Here is a 20,241-nt window from a genome sequence, read left to right on the forward strand (position 1 = left end):
AAATCTGTTCTTTCACCCTTGGAATCTGACCCTGATTCTTTTAGTTGTAGTAATTACTATACAGTAAAGTTTTCAGTACACAATTGGGCATTGAACGAATGCAGAGAACTTCCAATGCAAATGTTGGAGTTAAACAACAAAAAAAGGAGGATATTACACCTTCAGTTTTAGTGCTGAACCCATATACAGGTACCGAGTCGAGGGTATGTTATTCCTTACAGTACTGACCCCGTGTATTGGTACAGAGTAAGAAGCTTCTAATAATGTGATGCATGTATGTAATAATGAGGAATGACTGTGAAGCATAATTAAACACATCTGATGTGTTGTAATATCACTACAAGACTGGGAGCTAGTTTTTGATCTTGTGCCATTTCAGGTGAGGATCAGATCAATAAGAAGGATTACTATGGCAAGAGCCCCCTCTACTGGGCTGCATACAAAGGGCAGCGAGCTTGCATCGAGTTACTGCTGGAACATGGTGCAGACGCTAACAGCCAGTGTAAACATGGAGCAACTCCACTCCATGCTGTAATTGGGCTGTTTCCTGACTGTGCCCTGCTGCTCATACAGGTTAGTGCTGTGGCATGGCACTGAACGCAAGGTCTTTGTTGTTCCAGAACCATATGGAATAACCATAAATTACCAGTAGCATCACAAACTAAGGCTAGAACTTTGGGGTACCAGAACACAGTGTGAGAAAGTAATTCTGCCTGTGTTGCAATTCCATGAATTTTTTTTTTTTTTAAATGCTGCATCCACACATTTGGCCTGAATTTTTCATGGGACCAAAACATGCTTGCTCTTAGCCCTGGCACAGAGCAGATCCGTTTCCAGTGATAGTGCAAAATCTCTGTTGTAGCAATAAGTTTATTCCTCTCTTTCCCCCCACACACAAGCATCAGTACTTCAGTATTTTAAAAACTGCAGCTGAGGAGGAGACTTGCTTGTCAACAGAGGAGCAGAACATAGGCACCCTAGACTATTGGCCATCTGATTTTTCCAATCTTGCAACCACTGTAAGAGCTAGCAGTGCTAAATCCAGTAAAAAGCTTTCAAACAATATTTTTTGAAAACTATTAACAGAACAGAAGGCAGGGAACAGACTGTGTCCAATCTACTCACATAAAGTGTCAACCTGCAGAACATTATTAAATCCACATGGAATACCAAATCAAGGATCGCTCTATCAGAAATAATTGTGAAAAAAGTTAGGTATTTTTGTCTAGTTTAGGCTTGGTGCCTGTTCCTTTCAATTCAGTCTTAATACATAAGCAGTTTTTAAAATTTAAATAATTGCAGTCAAGATCCCTATTCTGCGTTTATCTTGAGAGAATGGGGGTGATTTTAACCCACCCCGCCTGGTGGGAATAGGACAGCTGCCGCAGTTAAAATCGCCTCTGAAAACTTACCGCCCCATTCCTGCTTCATTCCCGCCCAGCACGACCTTAATTGGGCCATTTTTTTCAGGAAGCCGAAGCGCCTGCCTGACTCAGACAGGAGCCTCATTAATGCCTGCAAATTGGGGTCCTATGACATTAGAAGGACCCCAGTAGCGTTTTAACCGCCGACTGAGTGGGATTTCCATCGCAGCCGTCACACTCAGTGAAAGCTGGTCTGTGGGGAAGTAAGTGTTAAACTTTCTTTAGTAGGTTCCGGGGGGGAGCAGAAGGATTCATCTTTTCTGCTATAAATACAACCGTGTGGTGAGGAATGCTCAGGAGTGAGTGGCACTCCTTGGAAAGGAGAGCATTTGAAGAGTGGAGAGGTGACTGTATTCTTGAGCAGTACAATGAGGCAACCCAATTCAGCAAATAAAGGTAGTTCTGACCAGGAAAAAAGGGCAACTTCAGACAGAGATTTGGAGGAGGTGGGGAGCTGCGGCAAGCCACAACGAACCAAAATAGGAAAATGCATTATAGAAAGGTGTTTATTTGCGTCACTGTCTATTGCAGCTAGAAGGTAATTCAGCTCCTTGTGAAATGCTGAGTAGAAGTTCCCAGCTCTCACTACATGCGAATGTAGGAAAAAAAGTACCAGCTAATCCTGGGGAGACGGGCTGAAGCATCTCTGACAGGGCCCAGATCCCACCTAATGTGATTCTGCATTGTACCTCAGACACTGAATTCAGCAGCAGTGTGAGCCGCCTTATCCACAGGTTGACACCTACATACTTGACAACGAGAATAAGTAGAATTTCATTAGCCATGTATTCTCTTACAGAAAATCCATGTTCGTATAGAACTGAGTGGTAGGACATGAGCTTGTGCCTGTAATGCTCCACGAGGTGAGTTTCCCTTGCCACTAATGCTATTTTTGGAACAGCAGATATGCACTTCCCTATGAGAAAGGAAATCAGAATGGGAATAGCCACAAGCTATTCTCCCACACCTCCTTGCAGCTGGTGACAGAGTAGCATTGCCGGAGGTTTGTGAACATGATGCCTGTCCAGATTTTCAGTCGGGGTTGGTGTGTTGTCCAGAAACATCAAAGAAAAGGAGAAAATAATAAAATATTTCACCAAACAGAAAATAAGCAAGTCCATTGTGGAAGAAACTCCCTCCTTTCCACTAAACGCGCTCTAATCTTTCATATAAAAGCCAAATACTGCGGATGCTGGAAATCTGAAATAAAGACAGAAAATGCTGGAGATACTCAGCAGGCCAGGCAGCATCTGTGGAGAGAGAAACAGAGTTAACTTTTCAGGTCGATTACTTCGTCAGAACTGGAAAAAGTTAGAGATGTAACAGGTTTTAAGCAAGTGTAGGGGCAGGGAAAGGGAGGAGGGGAGGAAAGAACAAAAAGGAAGGTCTGTGATAGGGTAGAGGGCAGGAGAGATTAAACGACAAAAGGGATGATGGTGCAAGGCAAAACATAGAAGATAGGAGCAGGAGTAGGCCATTCGGCCCCTCGAGTCTGCTCCGTCATTCAATGAGATCATGGCTGATCATCCAAATTCAGTACCCTGTCCCTGCTTTCTCCCCATATCATAGAAACATAGAAACATAGAGATAGGAACAGGAGTAGGCCATTCGGCCCTTCGAGCCTGCTCCGCCATTCAATGAGATCATGGCTGATCTTACCAGTTCAGTACCCCGTCCCCGCCTTTTCTCCGTAACCCTTAATCCCCTTAGCCTTCAGAAATATATCCAATTCTCTCTTGAAAATATTTATTGAATTAGCCTTCGCAGCCCTCTGTGGCAGGGAATTCCACAGGCTCACCACTCTTTGAGTGAAGAAATTCTTCCTCATCTCTGTTTTAAATGATTTGCCCGCTATTTTTAGACTGTGGCCCCTGGTTCTGTGCTCCCCGGCCATTGGAAACATTCTCTCTGAATTCAGCCTGTCCAGGCCTGCCATAATTTTATATGTTTCGATGAGATCCCCTCTCAATCTTCTAAACTCCAGTGAGTACAAGCCCAAACTATTTAATCTCTCTTCGTAGGTCAAATATCCCTTGATCCCTTTAGCCTTAAGAAATATATCCAACTCCTTCTTGAATATATTTAATGAATTGGCCTCTACTGCCTTCTGTGGTAGAGAATTCCACAGGTTCACCACTCTCTGGGTGAAAAAATTCCTCCTCATCTCTGTCCTAAATGGCTTACCCCTTATCCTTAGACTGTGACTCCTGGTTCTGGACTCCCCGACCATCGAGAACATCCTTCCAGCATCTAGTCTGTCTAGTCCTGTTAGAATTTTATAAGTTTCAATGAGACCCCCTCTCATTCTTCTAAACTCCAGCGAGTACAAGCCCAATCGACCCAATCTCTCCTCATACGTCATTCCTGCCATCCCAGGTATCAGCCTGGTGAATCTTTGCTGCGCTCCTTCCATGGCAAGAACATGCTTCCTCAGATAAGGCGACCAAAACTACACACAATACTCAATGTGGTCTCACCAAGGCCCTGTACAACTGCAGCAAGACATCCTTGTTCCTGTACTCAAACCCTCTCGCTACGAAGGCCAACATACCATTTGCCTTCTTAACCACCTACTGCACCTGCATGCTTACCTTCAGCAACTGGTGCACAAGGATGCCCAGGTCTCGTTGCACTTCCCCTTCTCCCAATCTATTGCCATTCAAATAATAATCTGCCTTGCTGTTTTGGACACCAAAGTGGATAACCTTGCATTTATCCACATTATATTGCATCTGCCATGCTTCTGCCCAATCACCCAACCTGTCCAAATCATACTGGAGTTTCTCGGTATCCTCCTCACAGCACACACGCCCACCCAGCTTTGTGTCGTTTGCAAACTTGGAGATATTACATCTAGTTCCCTCGTCCAGATCATTAATATATATTGTGAATAGCTGAGGTCCAAGGACCGATCCCTGCAGTACCCCACTAGTCACTGCCTGCCACTTGGAAAAAGAGCCGTTTATTCCAACTCTTTGCTTTCTGTCTGCCAACCAGTTCTCTATCCAAGTCAATACCTTGCCTCCAATCCCATAACTTTACACACTAATCTCTTATGCGGGACCTTATCGAAAGCCTTTTGAAAGTCCAAATACACCACATCCACTGGTTCTCCCTTATCTATTTTACCAGTTACATCCTCAAAAAATTCCAGTAGATTAGTCAAGCACGATTTACCTTTTGTAAATCCATGTTGACTTTGTCCGATCCGGTCACTTTTTTCCAAGTGCTCTGCTATTACATCCTTTATAATGGACTCTAGCATTTTCCCCACTACCGATGTCAGGCTTACCGGTCTGTAATTCCCCGTTTTCTCTCTACCACCTTTTTTGAACAGCAGGGTAACATTAGCTACCCTCCAATCCATGGGTACTGTTCCAGAGTCTATCGACTTTTGGAAGATGACCAGCAATGCATCTACTATTTCTAGGGCCACTTCCTTAAGTACCCTAGGATGTAGATTATCAGGCCCTGGGGATTTATCGGCCTTCAATCCCATCAATTTCCCTAACACCATTTCCCTACAAATACTGATTTCTATCAGTTCCTCCCTTTCATTAGACCCTATGTTCCCTGACATCTTTGGGAGGTGTGGTAAACCACTGTTATACCTGTCTGTGTCTGTATGTGTATTCCACTAGGTACAGGTCTGGACATGCCTCGGCTGACTCCTCCCACTATTCCAGGTATATAAGTGACTACCTCCCAGTCCCTTAGTATTCTGGACGGGTCGACCACTCGAGACAAGACCTTCATTCTTTAGTTAATAAAAGCCTGATTGTTACTCGCTCAACCTCAGTCTTTTGAGTAATTGATGGCGCATCAATTTTATTAACTAAATTTTTTATAATGGAGAAGATCCTCACACCAGCATGCCTGGACCTGGACAGTCGGGAAGCGGACGCTTCCACCAAGTTTGCTCACTGGCTCACGTGCTTCGAGACATTCCTGACTGCCTCCACTGCGGTTGAAACGGATGCGGACAAACTGTCTGTCCTGATCTCCAAGGTGAACCACCGAGTGTACTCAGTCATCCGGGACGCGACCTCGTACACAGCCGCCCTCCAGCTCCTCAAGACCCAGTACACGCGCCCTGTGAACGAAGTATACGCTAGGCACCTTCTGGGGAGTCGCAAGCAACAACCTGGGGAATCGACTGAGGAATACCTCCAAGCACTGTCCGTGCTTGGCCGGGCCTGTGGGTGTAAGGCGGTAACGCCCACTAAGTACACGGAGGAACTGATCCGGGATGCCTTCGTAGCGGGCTACAGGTCCAACTATGCCCGACAGCGACTGCTGGAGCAGCGTGACCTCACCCTCAACAAAGCCTCCGACATCGCACTAACGCTGGACGCAGCCTTCCGGGGCATGGATGCCTACTCCTCTGCACCGTGGATGCCGCGGGGAACGACAACCTGGGACACGGTAGGACAGCCCCATAGCACCGTGCCACCCCAGCCACAGCCCAACAACGGCCCAACTACCGCAGCAGTGTCCCAAAGCCAGACAACAGTATCCCAAGGCCAGAAATGCTACTTCTGTGGCCAGGCCAAACACCCCAGAGCACGCTGCCCGGCAAAGAATGCGACCTGCTCGGGCTGCGGGAAAAAGGGACACTACGCCAGCGTCTGCAAGGCCAAAGCCACCCCGAACGCCAGCAGCGCCGCGTGTGGGCCGTGCGAGCCGCCATCTTGGGCCCCCAACAGCGCCGCGTGTGGGCCGTGCGGGCCGCCATCTTGGGCCTCCCCAGCCATGTGCCAACCACCGCAGCAGCAGCCATCTTGGACGACTCCAGCCACATGGGAATCATGGACGCCGCCATCTTGGACACCAGCCGGGACGCAGCAGACCGCACTTTTATAGACCAGACAGAGCCCACCTGATAAAAGCCACTCGCCCTTTCGAACGCCTGAGCGTCGATTTCAAAGGGCCTCTCCCCTCCTCCGACCGCAATGTGTACTTCCTCAACATCATTGACGAGTACTCCCGGTTCCCGTTCGCTATCCCCTGCCCGGACATGACCAGTGCCACGGTCATTAAATCTCTGAACAGCCTCTTCACCCTGTTCGGTTTCCCCAGCTATATCCATAGCGACCGGGGCTCATCGTTTATGAGCGACGAACTCCGCCAGTACCTGCTCGCTAGGGGTATAGCCACAAGCAGGACCACCAGTTACAACCCCCGGGGGAACGGACAGGTGGAAAGAGAGAATGCAACAGTTTGGAAGGCCGCCCTACTAGCCTTAAAGTCTAGGGGCCTTCCGACCTCCCGCTGGCAGGAGGTGCTCCCCGATGCGCTCCACTCGATTCGGTCACTGCTCTGCACTGCCACCAATGCCACCCCTCACGAGAAAATGTTTGTCTTCCCAAGGAAGTCCACATCGGGGACATCGTTACCGCCATGGCTGACGTCCCCAGGGCCGGTACTACTGAGAAGACATGTGAGGGCCAATAAAACGGACCCCCTGGTCGAGAGGGTCGACCTCCTCCACGCCAACCCCCAGTACGCTTACATTGCGTACCCGGACGGGCAGGAGGACACAGTCTCCATACGAGACCTCGCACCCTCGGGGACCGCTGTAACCCACTACGACACAGTCTCCATACGAGACCTCGCACCCTCGGGGACCGCTGTAACCCACTACCCATTACCACCCCCCCCCACGACCCGACATCCAACCCCAGCAGCCGGCTCGCCTTGGACCGTCACCCACGAGGACTACACTCCAGGGCCCCAGCCTACACGGGACGTGACGCCGGAAGCTCCACCACCCCTGCCGTCGCCACGTCGATCACAGCGGCAGACAAGACCTCCGGAGAGACTCCAATACACGAACTTTTAAATACACTTCACCCCGCCGGACTCATTTTTAAACAAGGGGTGAATGTGGTAAACCACTGTTATACCTGTCTGTGTCTGTATGTGTATTCCACTAGGTACAGGTCTGGACATGCCTCGGCTGACTCCTACCACTATTCCAGGTATATAAGTGACTACCTCCCAGTCCCTTAGTATTCTGGACGGGTCGACCACTCGAGACAAGACCTTCATTCTGTAGTCTAGGGCCACTTCCTTAAGTACCCTAGGATGTAGATTATCAGGCCCTGGGGATTTATCGGCCTTCAATCCCATCAATTTCTCTAACACCATTTCCCTACAAATACTGATTTCTATCAGTTCCTCCCTTTCATTAGACCCTATGTTCCCTGACATCTTTGGGAGGTTATTTGTGTCCTCCGTGGTGAAGACAGAACCGAAGTATGTATTTAATTGGTCTGCCATTTCTTTGTTCCCCATTATAAATGCCCCTGATTCTGACTGCAAGGGACCTACGCTTGACTTCACCAATCTTTTTCTCTTCACATATCTATAAAAGCTTTTACAGTCAGTTTTTATGTTCCTTGCAAGCTTACTCTCATACTCTATTTTCCCCCTCCTAATTAATCCCTTTGTCCTCCTTTGTTGAAACCTAAACTGCTCTCAATCCTCAGGTTTACTGCTTTTCCTGGCCAATTTAGATGTCCTCTCCTTGGATCTTATGCTATCCCTAATTTCCCTTGTTAGGCACGGTTGAGTCACCTTTTTTGTTTTATTTTTATGCCAAACTGGGATGAACAAATTCTGTAGTTCATCCATGCGATCTTTGAATGTTTGCCATTGCCTATCCACCGTCAACCCTTTCAGTGACATTCCCCAATCAATCCTACCCAACTCGCGCCTCATACCATTGTAGTCTCCTTTATTTAAATTCAGGACCCTAGTTTCTGAGTCAACTACTTCACTCTCCATCTTAATGAAGAATTCTATCATATTATGATCGCTCCGACCCAAGGGGCCTCGCACAACAAGATTGCTAATTAATCCTTTCTCATTACATAACACCCAGTCTAAGATGGCCTGATCTCTAGTTGGTTCCTCGTCATATTGGTCCAGGCAACCATCCTGTATACACTCCAGGAATTCCTCCTCCACAGTATTGTTACTAATTTGGTTAGCCCAATCTATATGTAGATTAAAGTCACCCATGATAACTGCTGTGCCCTTATTGCACGCTTCTCTAATTTCCCGTTTAATGCGATCCCCGACCTCCGCATTACTGTTTGGAGGTCTATATACCACTCCCACTAACGTTTTCTGCCCCTTGGTATTTCTCAGTTCTACCCATACAGATTCCATGTCATCAGAGCTAATATCCTTCCTTACAATTGTGTTAATCCCCTCTTTAACCACCTCCTTTTCCTTTTTGCCTATCTTTCCTGAATATTGAATACCCCTGGATGTTGAGTTCCCAGCCTTGGCCACCCTGGAGCCATGTTTCCGTAATCCCAATCATATCATATTCGTTTACCTCTATTTGCGCAGCTAATTCATCCACCTTATTACGAATGCTCCTCGCATTAAGACACAAAGCCTTCAGGCTTGTTTTTTTAATGTTCTTAGATCTTTTAGAATTATTATTTACTGTGGCCATGTTTGATTTAAACCCTTGATTTCTCTGCCTGCCACTTTTGTTTTTCTCCTTCCTGTCTTTTGCTTCTATCCTTGTTTCCCTTTCCTCTGTCTCCCCGCTCAGGTTCCCAAATCCCTGCCATTTTAGTTTAAACCCTCCCCCACAGCACTAGCAAACACTCCCCCTAGGACATCGGTCCCGGCCCTGCCCAGGTGCAAACCGTCCGTTTTGTACTGGTCCCATCTCCCCCAGAACCGGTTCCAATGTCCCAGGAATTTGAATCCCTCCCCCTTGCACCATTCCTCTAGCCACGTATTCATCTGAAATATCTCTCTATTTCTACTTCTGACTGGCACGTGGCACTGGTAGCAATCCTGAGATTACTACCTTTGAGGTCCTATTTTTTAATTTACCTCCTAACTCCCTATATTCAGCTTTTAGGACCTCATCCCGGTTTTTACCTGTATCGTTGGTACCTATATGCACCATGACAACTGGCTGTTCACTCTCCCCCTCCAGAATGCTCTGCAGCCGCTCTGAGACATCCTTGACCCTTGTACCAGGGCGGCAACACACCATCCTGGAATCTCGTTTGCGGCCGCAGAAACGCCTATCTATTCCCCTTACAATAGAATCCCCTATTACTATAGCTCTACCCCTCTTTTTCCTCCCGTCCTGTGCAGCAGAACCACCCCTGGTGCCAGGAAGTTGGCTGCTGCTGCCTTCCCCTGGTAAGTCATCCCCCCCATCAGTATCCAAAGTGGTATATCTGTTTGAGAGGGGGGACGGCCACAGGGGACCCCTGCACTACCTGCCTGTGCCTACTACTCTGCCTGTTGGTCACCCGTTCCCTTTCTGCCTGTGCAACCTTTACCTGTGGTGTGACCAACTAATTAAACGTGCTATTCATGACGTCCTCAGCATCACGGATGGTCCAGTATGTATCCAATCGCAGCTCCAGCACCGCAATGTGGTCTGTCAGTAGCTGCAGCTGGATACACTTCCTGCACACATGGTTGTCAGGGACACAGGAAGTGTCCCTGAGTTCCCACATAGCGCAGGAGGAGCATACCACGGGGCCGAGCTGTCCTGCCATGACTTACCCTTTAATTAATTCAAATTAAATTAAATCAAATCAATCCCACCAATTACACTATAGTTAAATGATATACTCAAGGGCCCTTGTTTAACAGCAGTCCCCGCTACACAACCGAGAGCCGAGAAACTATAAACCACAAAATTTAAGTTTGGGAAAAACGAGAAAGAGAGAAATACTCACCAACCAATCACTTACCTGCTTTCTGGTGATGTCACACTTCGATTACTTTTTACTTCTCTCTCCGAGCTCTGAGATTGGTAAACCTACCTGCGCCTCGGGCTCTCCTTTTATCACCGCCGCCGCCTCGCCGCTCCTCCCAGGTCCGCACTGCCGCTGCTGCTGCTGTGGGGCCTACCTGCGTCTCGGTCTCGCCTTTTATTGCCGCCGCTGCCTCGCCGCTCCTCCCAGGTCCGCACTGCCGCCGCCGCTGCTGCTGCTGTGGGGCCTACCTGCGCCTGGGGCTCTCCTTTTATCGCCGTTGCCGCCTCGCCGCTCCTCCCAGGTCCGCACTGCCGCCGCCGCTGCTGCTGCTGTGGGGCCTACCTGCGTCTCGGTCTCGCCTTTTATTGCCGCCGCTGCCTCGCCGCTCCTCCCAGGTCCGCACTGCTGCCGCCGCTGCTGCTGTGGGGCGTACCTGCGCCTGGGGCTCTCCTTTTATCGCTGCTGCCGCCTCGCCGCTCCTCCCAGGTCCGCACTACCGCCACCGCCTCGCCACTCCTCCCAGGTCCGCACTGCCGCTGCCGCTGCTGCTGCTGCTGTGGGGCCTACCTGCGCCTCAGGCTCTCCTTTTATCACCGCCGCCGCCTCGCCGCTCCTCCCAGGTCCGCACTGCCGCCGCCGCCGCTGCTGCTGGAAATCTTTTATCATGTAACTAACTGCCAGGAATTTGTGAAAGGACATAAGGAATACCAATAGTATTTATAGGTTTAGAATCAAGCTTTTGTTTTCCCTCTCTTTTCCATTTCAGAATGGAGCAGATGTAGATCTCCCGGACAACTGGGGTGTGACTCCCATGTACCTGGCTGCCTGCAGCGGACAACTTGACTGTTTGCGACTGCTTGTCCTGTCTGGAGCAAAAATAACTTACAAAAATAAGGTATGGAAGAAAATGGAAGCATTGGTGCACCAGCAACATCAGACACAGTGGGGTAGATCTTGACTTGGTGCGATAGTGTAAAACGGGCGAGTCAGCAGCCCGCTTTACATCTCTCCCGATCTTTATTTCCAATGACTTCAAAGCTAATTCCACATCATATAAACAATTTCACACATATGGAATAATATTCATTATATGGAATTAGTTAGTCATATGGCTCACCTAATAAGTGACACAAAGCACATCTAGAATAATAAATTAGCTCTAATTTTCTTAAATACAGTATTCCAAGAAACTAGTGAATGGTTGAGTTGTTTGCCTTTCCCTTCTTGGCAGTACTGTGACCTGGACTCTTAGGGGAGAACAGGCAGCCTTGGTGTCTGTGCAAGCTGTGGCAAGGTGGCTCTGTGCAGGATGGGTGGGGAAGGCAGAGATGGAATTCCCTTTCCTCCTTTTCCCATTCTGTCATCTAGTTGTCATGGTTTCAGCTCAGTGCCGTGCCTGAATGATGTTGGAAAGAAAGAAAGAGCTTGCATTTCTACAGAGCCTTTCACAACCTCAGGACGTCCCAAAGCACTTTACAGCCAATGAAGGACTTTTTTGAAGTATAGTCGCTGTTGTAAATGTAGGAAACGCGGTAGCCAATTTGCACACAGCAAGCTCCCACAAACAGCAATGTGATAATGACCAGATCATCTGTTTTAGTGATGTTGGTTATCAGTTAGAAAGCCCAAGTATGAACGTTTGCTGCAATTGCTTTGAATAAGGAGTCTGACAAATGACTGTAAAGATACAATAGCAAAATACTGCGGATGCTGGAAATCTGAAATAACAACAGAAAATGCTGGAAACACTCAGCAGGCCAGGCAGCATCTGTGGAGAGAGAAACAGAGTTAACGTTTCAGGTCTGTGACCCTTCGTCAGAACTGGAAAAAGTTGGAGATGTAACAGGTTTTAAGCAGGTGCTGAGTCTGTGCTAGGATTGAAGGCAGGAGAGATTAAATGTTGCAAATGGGGATGGCAGAATCATCAACAGCTGCTGCCTGAAAAAATGGAGGGGTTATAGTCTGAAATTGTTGAACTCAATTTGAGTTCCTGAATTCAACCATGGTATGGAGAGGGACCGGGTATCTCTCTGCCAAGGCAGAGAGAACCCTACCTGTCAGCCTAGGAGCTGGCAACTTGCCCCACCTTCTCCGCCACAGAGACACATGGTGCATTTTAATAACCTTTAGTTGTTGGCCAGAACTTACTGCTTCAGATAATTTTAAAAATTTATACATCAAACAATTTCTCAGTTGTTTCAAACAATAAAATGGGTGCTAGCCACTATTTTGTCCTTCTTGGACACGATGCCCGCTTCAATCAGCCTGCAACAGAAGGAGACAATAACAACAACAACTTGTATTTATATAGTTCTTTTAACGTAGTAAAACGTCGCAAGGCGCTTCACAGGAGGGATATCAAATAAAATTGGACACCAAGGAGATATTACATATATCATAAGGAGATATTAGGGCAGATGACCAAAAGCTTGGTCGAAGAGGTAGGTTTTAAGGAGCGTCTTAAAGGGAAAAAAAATACGTTTAGGGAGGGACTTCCAGAGCTTAGAGCCTAGACAGCTGAAGGCATGGCTGCCAATGGTGGAGTGATTAAAATCGGGGATGCTCAAGAGGTCAGAATTAGAGGAGCGCAGATAGCTCGGAGGTTTGTGGGGCTGGAGGAGATTAGAGATAGGCAGGGGTGAGGCCATGGAGGGATTTGAAAACAAGGATGAGAATTTTATAATTGAGGCGTTGCTTAACAATTGAACTCAAAATGACTGTTGTCGCAGTAAACAGAGGTGAGACTGAAAACATGGTGAGGTGCCTCCTAGTTAAGATGAGGTCTGTTTGCTTGAAAAAAGGGTATGTGCCTTCAATTAGAGGATAACCTATCTGCAAATAAAAGTGATGTGCAGGTAATTGAGGTATATGTTTTTTAAGAAAAACCTTCTTTTGCTTCAATCAGAAATTAGCCATTTAAACAAATTAAGACAAAATGGAAGTAAAAATTGGGAAATTTTACACTTAAATATTTTGTCATTGCAGCTTCAAAATTAAATTTCTGGTGATAATGGCCCAGAAATTAGGCTCGGGGGCTTGCCGTGCGTGCAAGCCCCCGATGTGCACTTACCCGGCGCGCCTGCCGTTCTGCTCCCGGGACGCTTGCAATTCCTGTTTTCAGTTGATTACTCCCGGGCAGCGTCTGACGTCACGCCGCCCAGGAGTGCAGCCAGCGCGAAGCCTCGAACGCGGAGTCTAAGTTAAACACGCCCCTTGAGGTCTCCTTAACACAGGCCACACCCCCAATTTTTAACACAAGCTGCAAAGCAATTTAACATGCAGAGCAGCATTTTAAATAATTTTTTTGTATTTTTATTAATCTTTAGGTAACTTTTATAAAGTTTTAAATACTTTTACATTATTTTGAAGAATGAAAAGTAGTTTTAAACAGAATTAAAGCGTAGTTATTTTGATGAGCCGGCTGGGATCACGTGAGCCACGGGCAACCAATGGGAGGTTGCAAAAGTTCATTCATGAGTTTGATAGTAAGAACTGTCAAACTCATGAAAACTCAGGGCGCCCAAAACAGCACTTAAACTACAAATAAAAGTTTAAAAAAAATCCCACTAAATAAATGAACTATGAATAACTGTAAAAAAAACTATTTTAAACAATTCATCAAATTTAAAAAAAATTTTTTTTTTTAACAAATAGGGTCTAAAACTACACTTACCTTACTGTAAATTCTTTAAAAATAATAAACCTGTGGAAAAAAAATTCTAAATTGTATTAATAGACCACTTACCTGTAAAACTAAATACTTACGTCTGGTATTTTCAAGCGTAAAAACCGGAGGCCTTTACGCACGGGCAACTCTTTACAAAAAAAGGAAATTCAACGCACACGCGCTGCCTGATACGTCGTACGCGTTCCGCCTCTTAACCCCTTGGTTCAGAGGACAGGAAATGCCGGTTTTCAGCGCATGCGCTGTGCATCCTGAAAACCGGCACTTCCATCGGGCCCACGCATGAGTACCCCTTCCGTACTCACACGTTGGGACCCGAATTACTGGGCCAATAAATTGTCCCCTTTGTTTTAGATTGCAGACCCATCAGTGCACAGTTTTAAGTTGTGAAAATTTGCATCCACTGAGCTACGGCTTGAGACCAGTGTGTTATTATTTCAGATCACTGGAGAGGCCCCTAAACAGCTGGCTTCCAAGACCACCTTCCTGTCCTGGATAGATGGGTATCAGAAGAGCCCACTGTCATTGAAGCAAACCTGTCGGCTGAAAATCCGTGAGTTTGTCGGGTATCGAAGGCTGCATGCCATCAGGGCGATTGACATCCCACAGTCACTGAAAAATTACCTTATGTTTGAGGACCTGGCGTTGTACGATTCTGCATCAGGAGTTGGTTCGGTGTAACCGTGTAGACCCCCTTTCAACATCCAAAGTTGCTTTTCAGTTATATCAGTACCAGATTCCATGACATTTAAAGTGCCTGTTATACTGTCTCTGGAGTTCTGAGCTTGTCTAAGTTCCGTGTTCAAATGCTGCTGAGAAGGATGGTATTTCTATTGATTTTTCTTTTTTTTTAAAGTGTTTATACATTAAACAATTTCTTAGCTGTTTCAAGCAGTTAAAATAGACTCCAAGCACAACTTAGTCTTTTTCGGACTTAATGAGCACTTTGGGCAGCCTGTAACAGAAGTAAACTTTGGAACTCAGAACGACAGTCATCGCAGAATTTCAGTAAATGGAAGTGAGGCTGAGCACAATAAGGTACTTCCTGTCAGTAATGGTGAGGCTGTTTGCTGATTGATCCATTCATACTGTAGCTTCAGTTGGGATAATGTCAGTATTCCCTTTCACAATAGCTCCCCCATGAATGCATTATGACGGCTACCTTGAATTACAAATTTGGGGGAACACCATGTTTTACATTTACTAAAAGTTGGAATGAATGAGAACATTATTTATTCCAACTTTAGAAGCAGGCGTTCTGCTTTAATCCTGCTTTATTGTTACTGTTTTAACAATGAATATTGCTGACAATGTGGGCAGATGGAGCTACTGAATACAACAGTGTGAGGGAACTGAATTGATCTTGGTGGAAGTGAAGGCCTAAATTTTCCTTGGGTACTGTTACCTTTTGGATTTACTTGGTCTCCGCCTCCTAAAGCCATGTTACACTATGTTTTGCATTGGAGGTAATGTCTAGTATGTTACTTGAGGTGGGGCAATAGTTATACTGCTTGCTGTTAATAATGCTCATTAAAAGCAGCCCTTTTCACTGTGCTGTTGGTATTATTTTAATTTTTCTCCAACTCAGTTACAGCCTTGCCTTGATTGAGGCACTTTCTCCACCCAGCAGTTGGGGAGCGGGAGAGCGTTTTGTTGCTGGGCCAGTTACACTTCCTCCCCTAATGATGGCAGCAAATGACTTTAGACACATTGAAACATAGAAAAATAGGAGCAGGAATAGGCCATTCGGCCCTTCGAGCCTGCTTCGCCATTCAACATGATCATGGCTGATCCTCTATCTCAATACCATATTCCCGCTCCTCTCCCCATACCCCTTGATGCCTTTTGTGTCTAGACTTTCTCAGGAAATGAAATACCTGACTTCTGATGGTATGGTTTCATGGACACTGGTAGTCGTTCTGTAACTCGCTCAAGTGCCCATACTCAATGCGTTGAGTTTCAGCAGGCTATTTGACTGGGAAATGCATAGCCAAACCCAATTGGTTTCAAGCTTGTGGGGGTGAAATTGTTCTTCGGTGACAGCGTAATACGAGCGATAGCGAATCGGTAGCCCATTTTACACCCCGCCCAATTTTATTTTCCATCGTGGACAAGAAAATCAGGCAGTTTATAAAACAGGCTGCCAGTTCGCTACCGCCTGTTCCACACTGTCGGCGAAGACCAATTTCGCCCTCTTGACGTCCGCACAAGCATTTCCTAGCCTGGGTCACTTGATAGGGATCTCTTTCCACCCCCCCCCCTCCTCCATAGCCCAGGGGCTCTGAGGCAATTGCAGTGTCGCGACTGCTGTATCTGTGATTGGCTACTCAGCACAGAGTGGCAATTGAACCTGCGATCTTCTGGTCTGGATGGCTTAGGACCATACCCACCATGCTATTGAGAGCCTGATTGTGTAATTTTAACTGTATGTGTTACATTGTGGTTCCCTCCCACTTTCAGTCTGCTAAATCCTCAAAGCCAGTATCTTCAGGAAAATATTGCTAAATCATTTAAGAAAAGTACTTTTAAAATGAACAGAAATATACTGCAAAATGTCAGAAGGATGTTAAAAGCTAAATTTTTTGGGATTGTTTTATTTCAGAATGTGGCTCTGAGGATTATGGGAATAATGAGCTGAGATTTTGATTTGTTTCTAAGGATTTTATTTGCATGTCACTCCGAAGCTGATCTGACCTGATTCCTGGAATAAAAAGGTAGGTGCCTGCAACCGCACCCCCCCCCCCCGTTACAAAAGGAGCGCTTCAAATTTTAAAAATAAACTGTACTGGCCAAGATCTTTGGGGGAACCAGGTCTCAATTCAGGTGTGAAATCCCAGGATGGGTCCCACAACCGCAAGAGGTGAGGTACTCGGTCTCGTCTCACCAGGTGTAGCTGTGCCAACCATAGATTAGGTCCCAAAGAAGGCCCAGGGTGCACCAGTTCCAATATTCAGAGTCACCCCCCCACCCCCCCCAATCCCTTTAGGTCGACGTCTTTGTAAGGGGAAGTTAGAAGCTCCACCTCCTCAAGGCCATCCTGCAAACTTTGATGCTAGGCCAGGACCCAGCATAACCGGGTCTTGGCCTAGTGTCTCGCTGTTCCAAAGTTATGAGGGAAGTCCACCAGAAAAGTTGCAAACTTTCAGGGCCAGCTTATTTCACGTGTCCAAACCTGCAAATAAAATGTAAATGGAGAACTGGTATTGAAGAGAAAAGGACATTGGAAAAAGAACTGATAAAAAGAAGCATATAAAATCTTTGGTTAGACAAAGAAGCATATACAATCTCACATCAAATTAAAATCTCTCAGACTTTAAAATGTTTATACATAAAGCTGTTGTTAATCTTACTACATTATGTAATGAATTAAAATACATAAAAAAATAAGAAAAATAAATAACATGGAGAATTTTTTTTCCCTGTTCATTATTTGTAGTGAAGTCAACAACAGCTGGTGCCTCTAATGTAGAAAATCATTCCAAGGTCTTATAAATCATAGCCATGTTCTTGATGCTTCAATTAATGATCTTGCTATGAATAATGGAAGGAGGAAACCTTACCCCATGGTATTAACAACGTTTAGAATTGAGCAGTAGTTCAGTTTGCTACTTTTAAAATATGTACAAAATCAACATCATGAGTAAGTTTGGGAATTTTCCCTGTTGGAAACTGCGGACACAAACTTCCCACTGGGTGGAATGGTATTAACAAGCTGTGTCGCCATATTGTCTAATAGATGTAAATCAAGATGAACTGAGGAAACAAGCTAAGAGGAGAGTGAAATAAAGGGAACATAAGAGGAACTTAAACGAGGAACAGCAATACTTATGTGGCTGTTGTATGCATAAAGATTTTTTAAAAATCATTATCCTACAGATATACAATCTATTACACAAAAAACCTGCCCTGAAGCCTGGAAAAGTTGTTATATCTAAATTGGTAATTTAGATGTACGGTAGTATAGTAGTTATATTACTGGACTCGTAATCCAGAGGCCTGGACTAATGATAAGCAGATTAGCACCTGCCAGAAAGGCGGGGAATTTCTTGAGTTTGTCCGGGAGAGTTTTCTACAACAATATGTCCTAGAGCCAACAAGGGGGCAGGCCATATTAAATTAAATTTAGTAATGAGTAATGAACCAGATTTAGTTAACAGCCTAACTGTGTGTGAACATTTATCCAATAGCGATCATAACATGATCGAGTTCAACTTCGTGTTTGAAGGTAAGATTCTAGATTTAGGAAAGGCTGACTTCAATGGGATGAGGCAGAGACTGTCCACAGTAAACTGGGCAAATCTGTTAATGGGTAAAACGGCAGAAGATCAGTGGGAAATGTTCAAAACAGAATTTAACGTGATACAGAACCAGTTTATACCCCTGAGAGGCAAGAGCTCTCCTTGCCAAAAAAAAACAGCCATGGACGACTAAAGAGGTAAGGGACAGCATAAAACTAAACCAAAAAGCATACAAAAATACCAAAAAAAAGCACAGATCCTGGTGAATGGGAAAGATACAAAGAACAGCAAAGGGTGACAAAACAGATAGTAAGAGCTACAAAAAGGGAATATGAAAAGAAACTTGCAAGAGATATCAAAATCAATACAAAGAATTTTTACAATTACATTAGGAAAAATAGAGTAGTCAGGAGCAATGTTGGCCCATTAAAAACTGAAAGCAGTGATATTGTCAATGATAATAAGGAAATGGCGGACATGTTGAATAATTACCTTGCGTCCGTATTTACAGTAGAGGAAGAGGATAGCATGCCAGAAATCCCAAGGAAACTAATATTGAATCAGGGAACAGGGACTCAATAAAATTAACGTAACTAAAATAACAGTAATGAAGAAAATAATGCCACTAAAGAGTGACAAATCCCCAGGACCAGATGGTTTCCATCCTAGGGTTTTAAAGGAAGTAGGTGAGCACATTGCAGATGCCCTAACTATAATCTTCCAAAGTTCTCTCTATTCCTTTAGATTGGAAAATTGCGCATGTCACTCCGCTATTTAAGAAAGGTGAGAGAGGGAAACCAAGGAATTATAGACCAGTTAGCCTAACATCTGTTGTCAGGAAATTGCTAGAGTCTATAATTAAAGATAAGGTGACTGGACACCTCTCAAATTTTCAGTTGATCAGAGAGAGCCAGCACAGATTTGTGAAAGGTCGGTCATGCCTGACAAACCTGATTGAATTTTTTGAGGAGTTGACTAAAGTAGTGGACAGTAGAATGTCGATGGATGTTATTTATATGGACTTCCAGAAGGCATTTGATAAAGTCCCGCATAAGAGACTGTTAACTAAGGTAGAAGCCCACGGAATTGAGGGCAAATTATTGACCTGGTTAGGAAATTGGCTGAGCGGCAGGAGACAGGCAGTAGTGATAATGGGCAGGTACTCTAATTGGCAGGAGGTGACTAGTGGTGTCCCGCAGGGATCTGTGTTGGGGCCTCAACTATTCACCATTTTTATTAATGACTTAGATGATGGCATAGAAAGTTATATATCCAAATTTGCTGATGACACAAAGATAGGTGGAATTGTAGGCAGTGGAGATGAAAGCATAAAATTACAAAGGGATATCGATAGATTAAGTGAATGGACAAAACTGTAGCAAATGGATTTCAATGTAGGCAAATGTGAGGTCATCCACTTTGGACCTAAAAAGGATAGAACAGGGTACATTCTAAATGGTGAAAGGCTAAAAACAGTGGATGTCCAAAGAGACTTGGGGGTCCAGGTACATAGATCAATAAAATGCCATGAATAGGTACAGAAAATAATCAAAAAGGCTAATGGAATGCTGGCCTTTATATCTAGAGGACTAGAATATAAGGGGGTAGAAGTTATGCTACAGCTATACAAAGCCCTGGTTAGACCACACCTGGAGCACTGTGAGCAGTTCTGGGCACCACACCTTAGGAAGGATATATTGGCCTTGGAGGGAGTGCAGCGTAGGTTTACCAGAATGATACCTGGACTTCAGGGGCTAAATTACGAGGAGAGATTACACGAATCAGGGTTGTATTCTCTAGAATTTAGAAGATTAAGGGGTGATCTGATCGAAGTTTTCAAGATACTAAGTGGAAAAAATATAGTAGATAGAGAGAAATGATTTCTGTTAGTTGGGGATTCTAGGACTAGGGGGGCACAGTTTAAAAATTAGAGCCAGACCTTCAGGAGTGAAATTAGGAAACACTTCTACACACAAAGGGTGGTAGAAGTTTGGAACTCTCTTCCGCAAACGGTAATTGCTGCTAGATCAATTGTTAATTTTAAATCTGAGATTGGTAGCTTTTTGTTAACCCAAGGTATTAAGGGATATGGGCCAAAGGTGGGTATATGGAGTTAGGTTGCAGATCAGCCATGATCCCATTGA

General features: G+C 45.3%; 1 protein-coding gene across 2 annotated transcripts in view; it reads left to right on the forward strand.

Moving 5' to 3' along the window:
• Positions 1-15,411, forward strand: part of LOC147111228 (ankyrin repeat and SOCS box protein 11-like) — a 30,880-nt gene extending 15,469 nt beyond the window's left edge. For both annotated transcript variants that reach the window (XM_086001913.1, XM_086001912.1), the window contains exons 4-6: positions 380-573; positions 10,941-11,069; positions 14,301-15,411. In XM_086001913.1, the coding sequence (XP_085858039.1) occupies positions 380-573; positions 10,941-11,069; positions 14,301-14,540 (563 nt within the window). In that variant the 3' untranslated portion in view covers positions 14,541-15,411. The remainder of the gene's footprint in view (positions 1-379; positions 574-10,940; positions 11,070-14,300) is intronic.
• The last annotated feature ends 4,830 nt before the right edge of the window (positions 15,412-20,241 follow it).

The sequence above is a fragment of the Somniosus microcephalus genome, chromosome 11, assembly GCF_052327205.1.
Source record: "Somniosus microcephalus isolate GS21.2 chromosome 11, FLI_Smic_1.0, whole genome shotgun sequence".
NCBI lineage: Eukaryota > Metazoa > Chordata > Chondrichthyes > Squaliformes > Somniosidae > Somniosus > Somniosus microcephalus.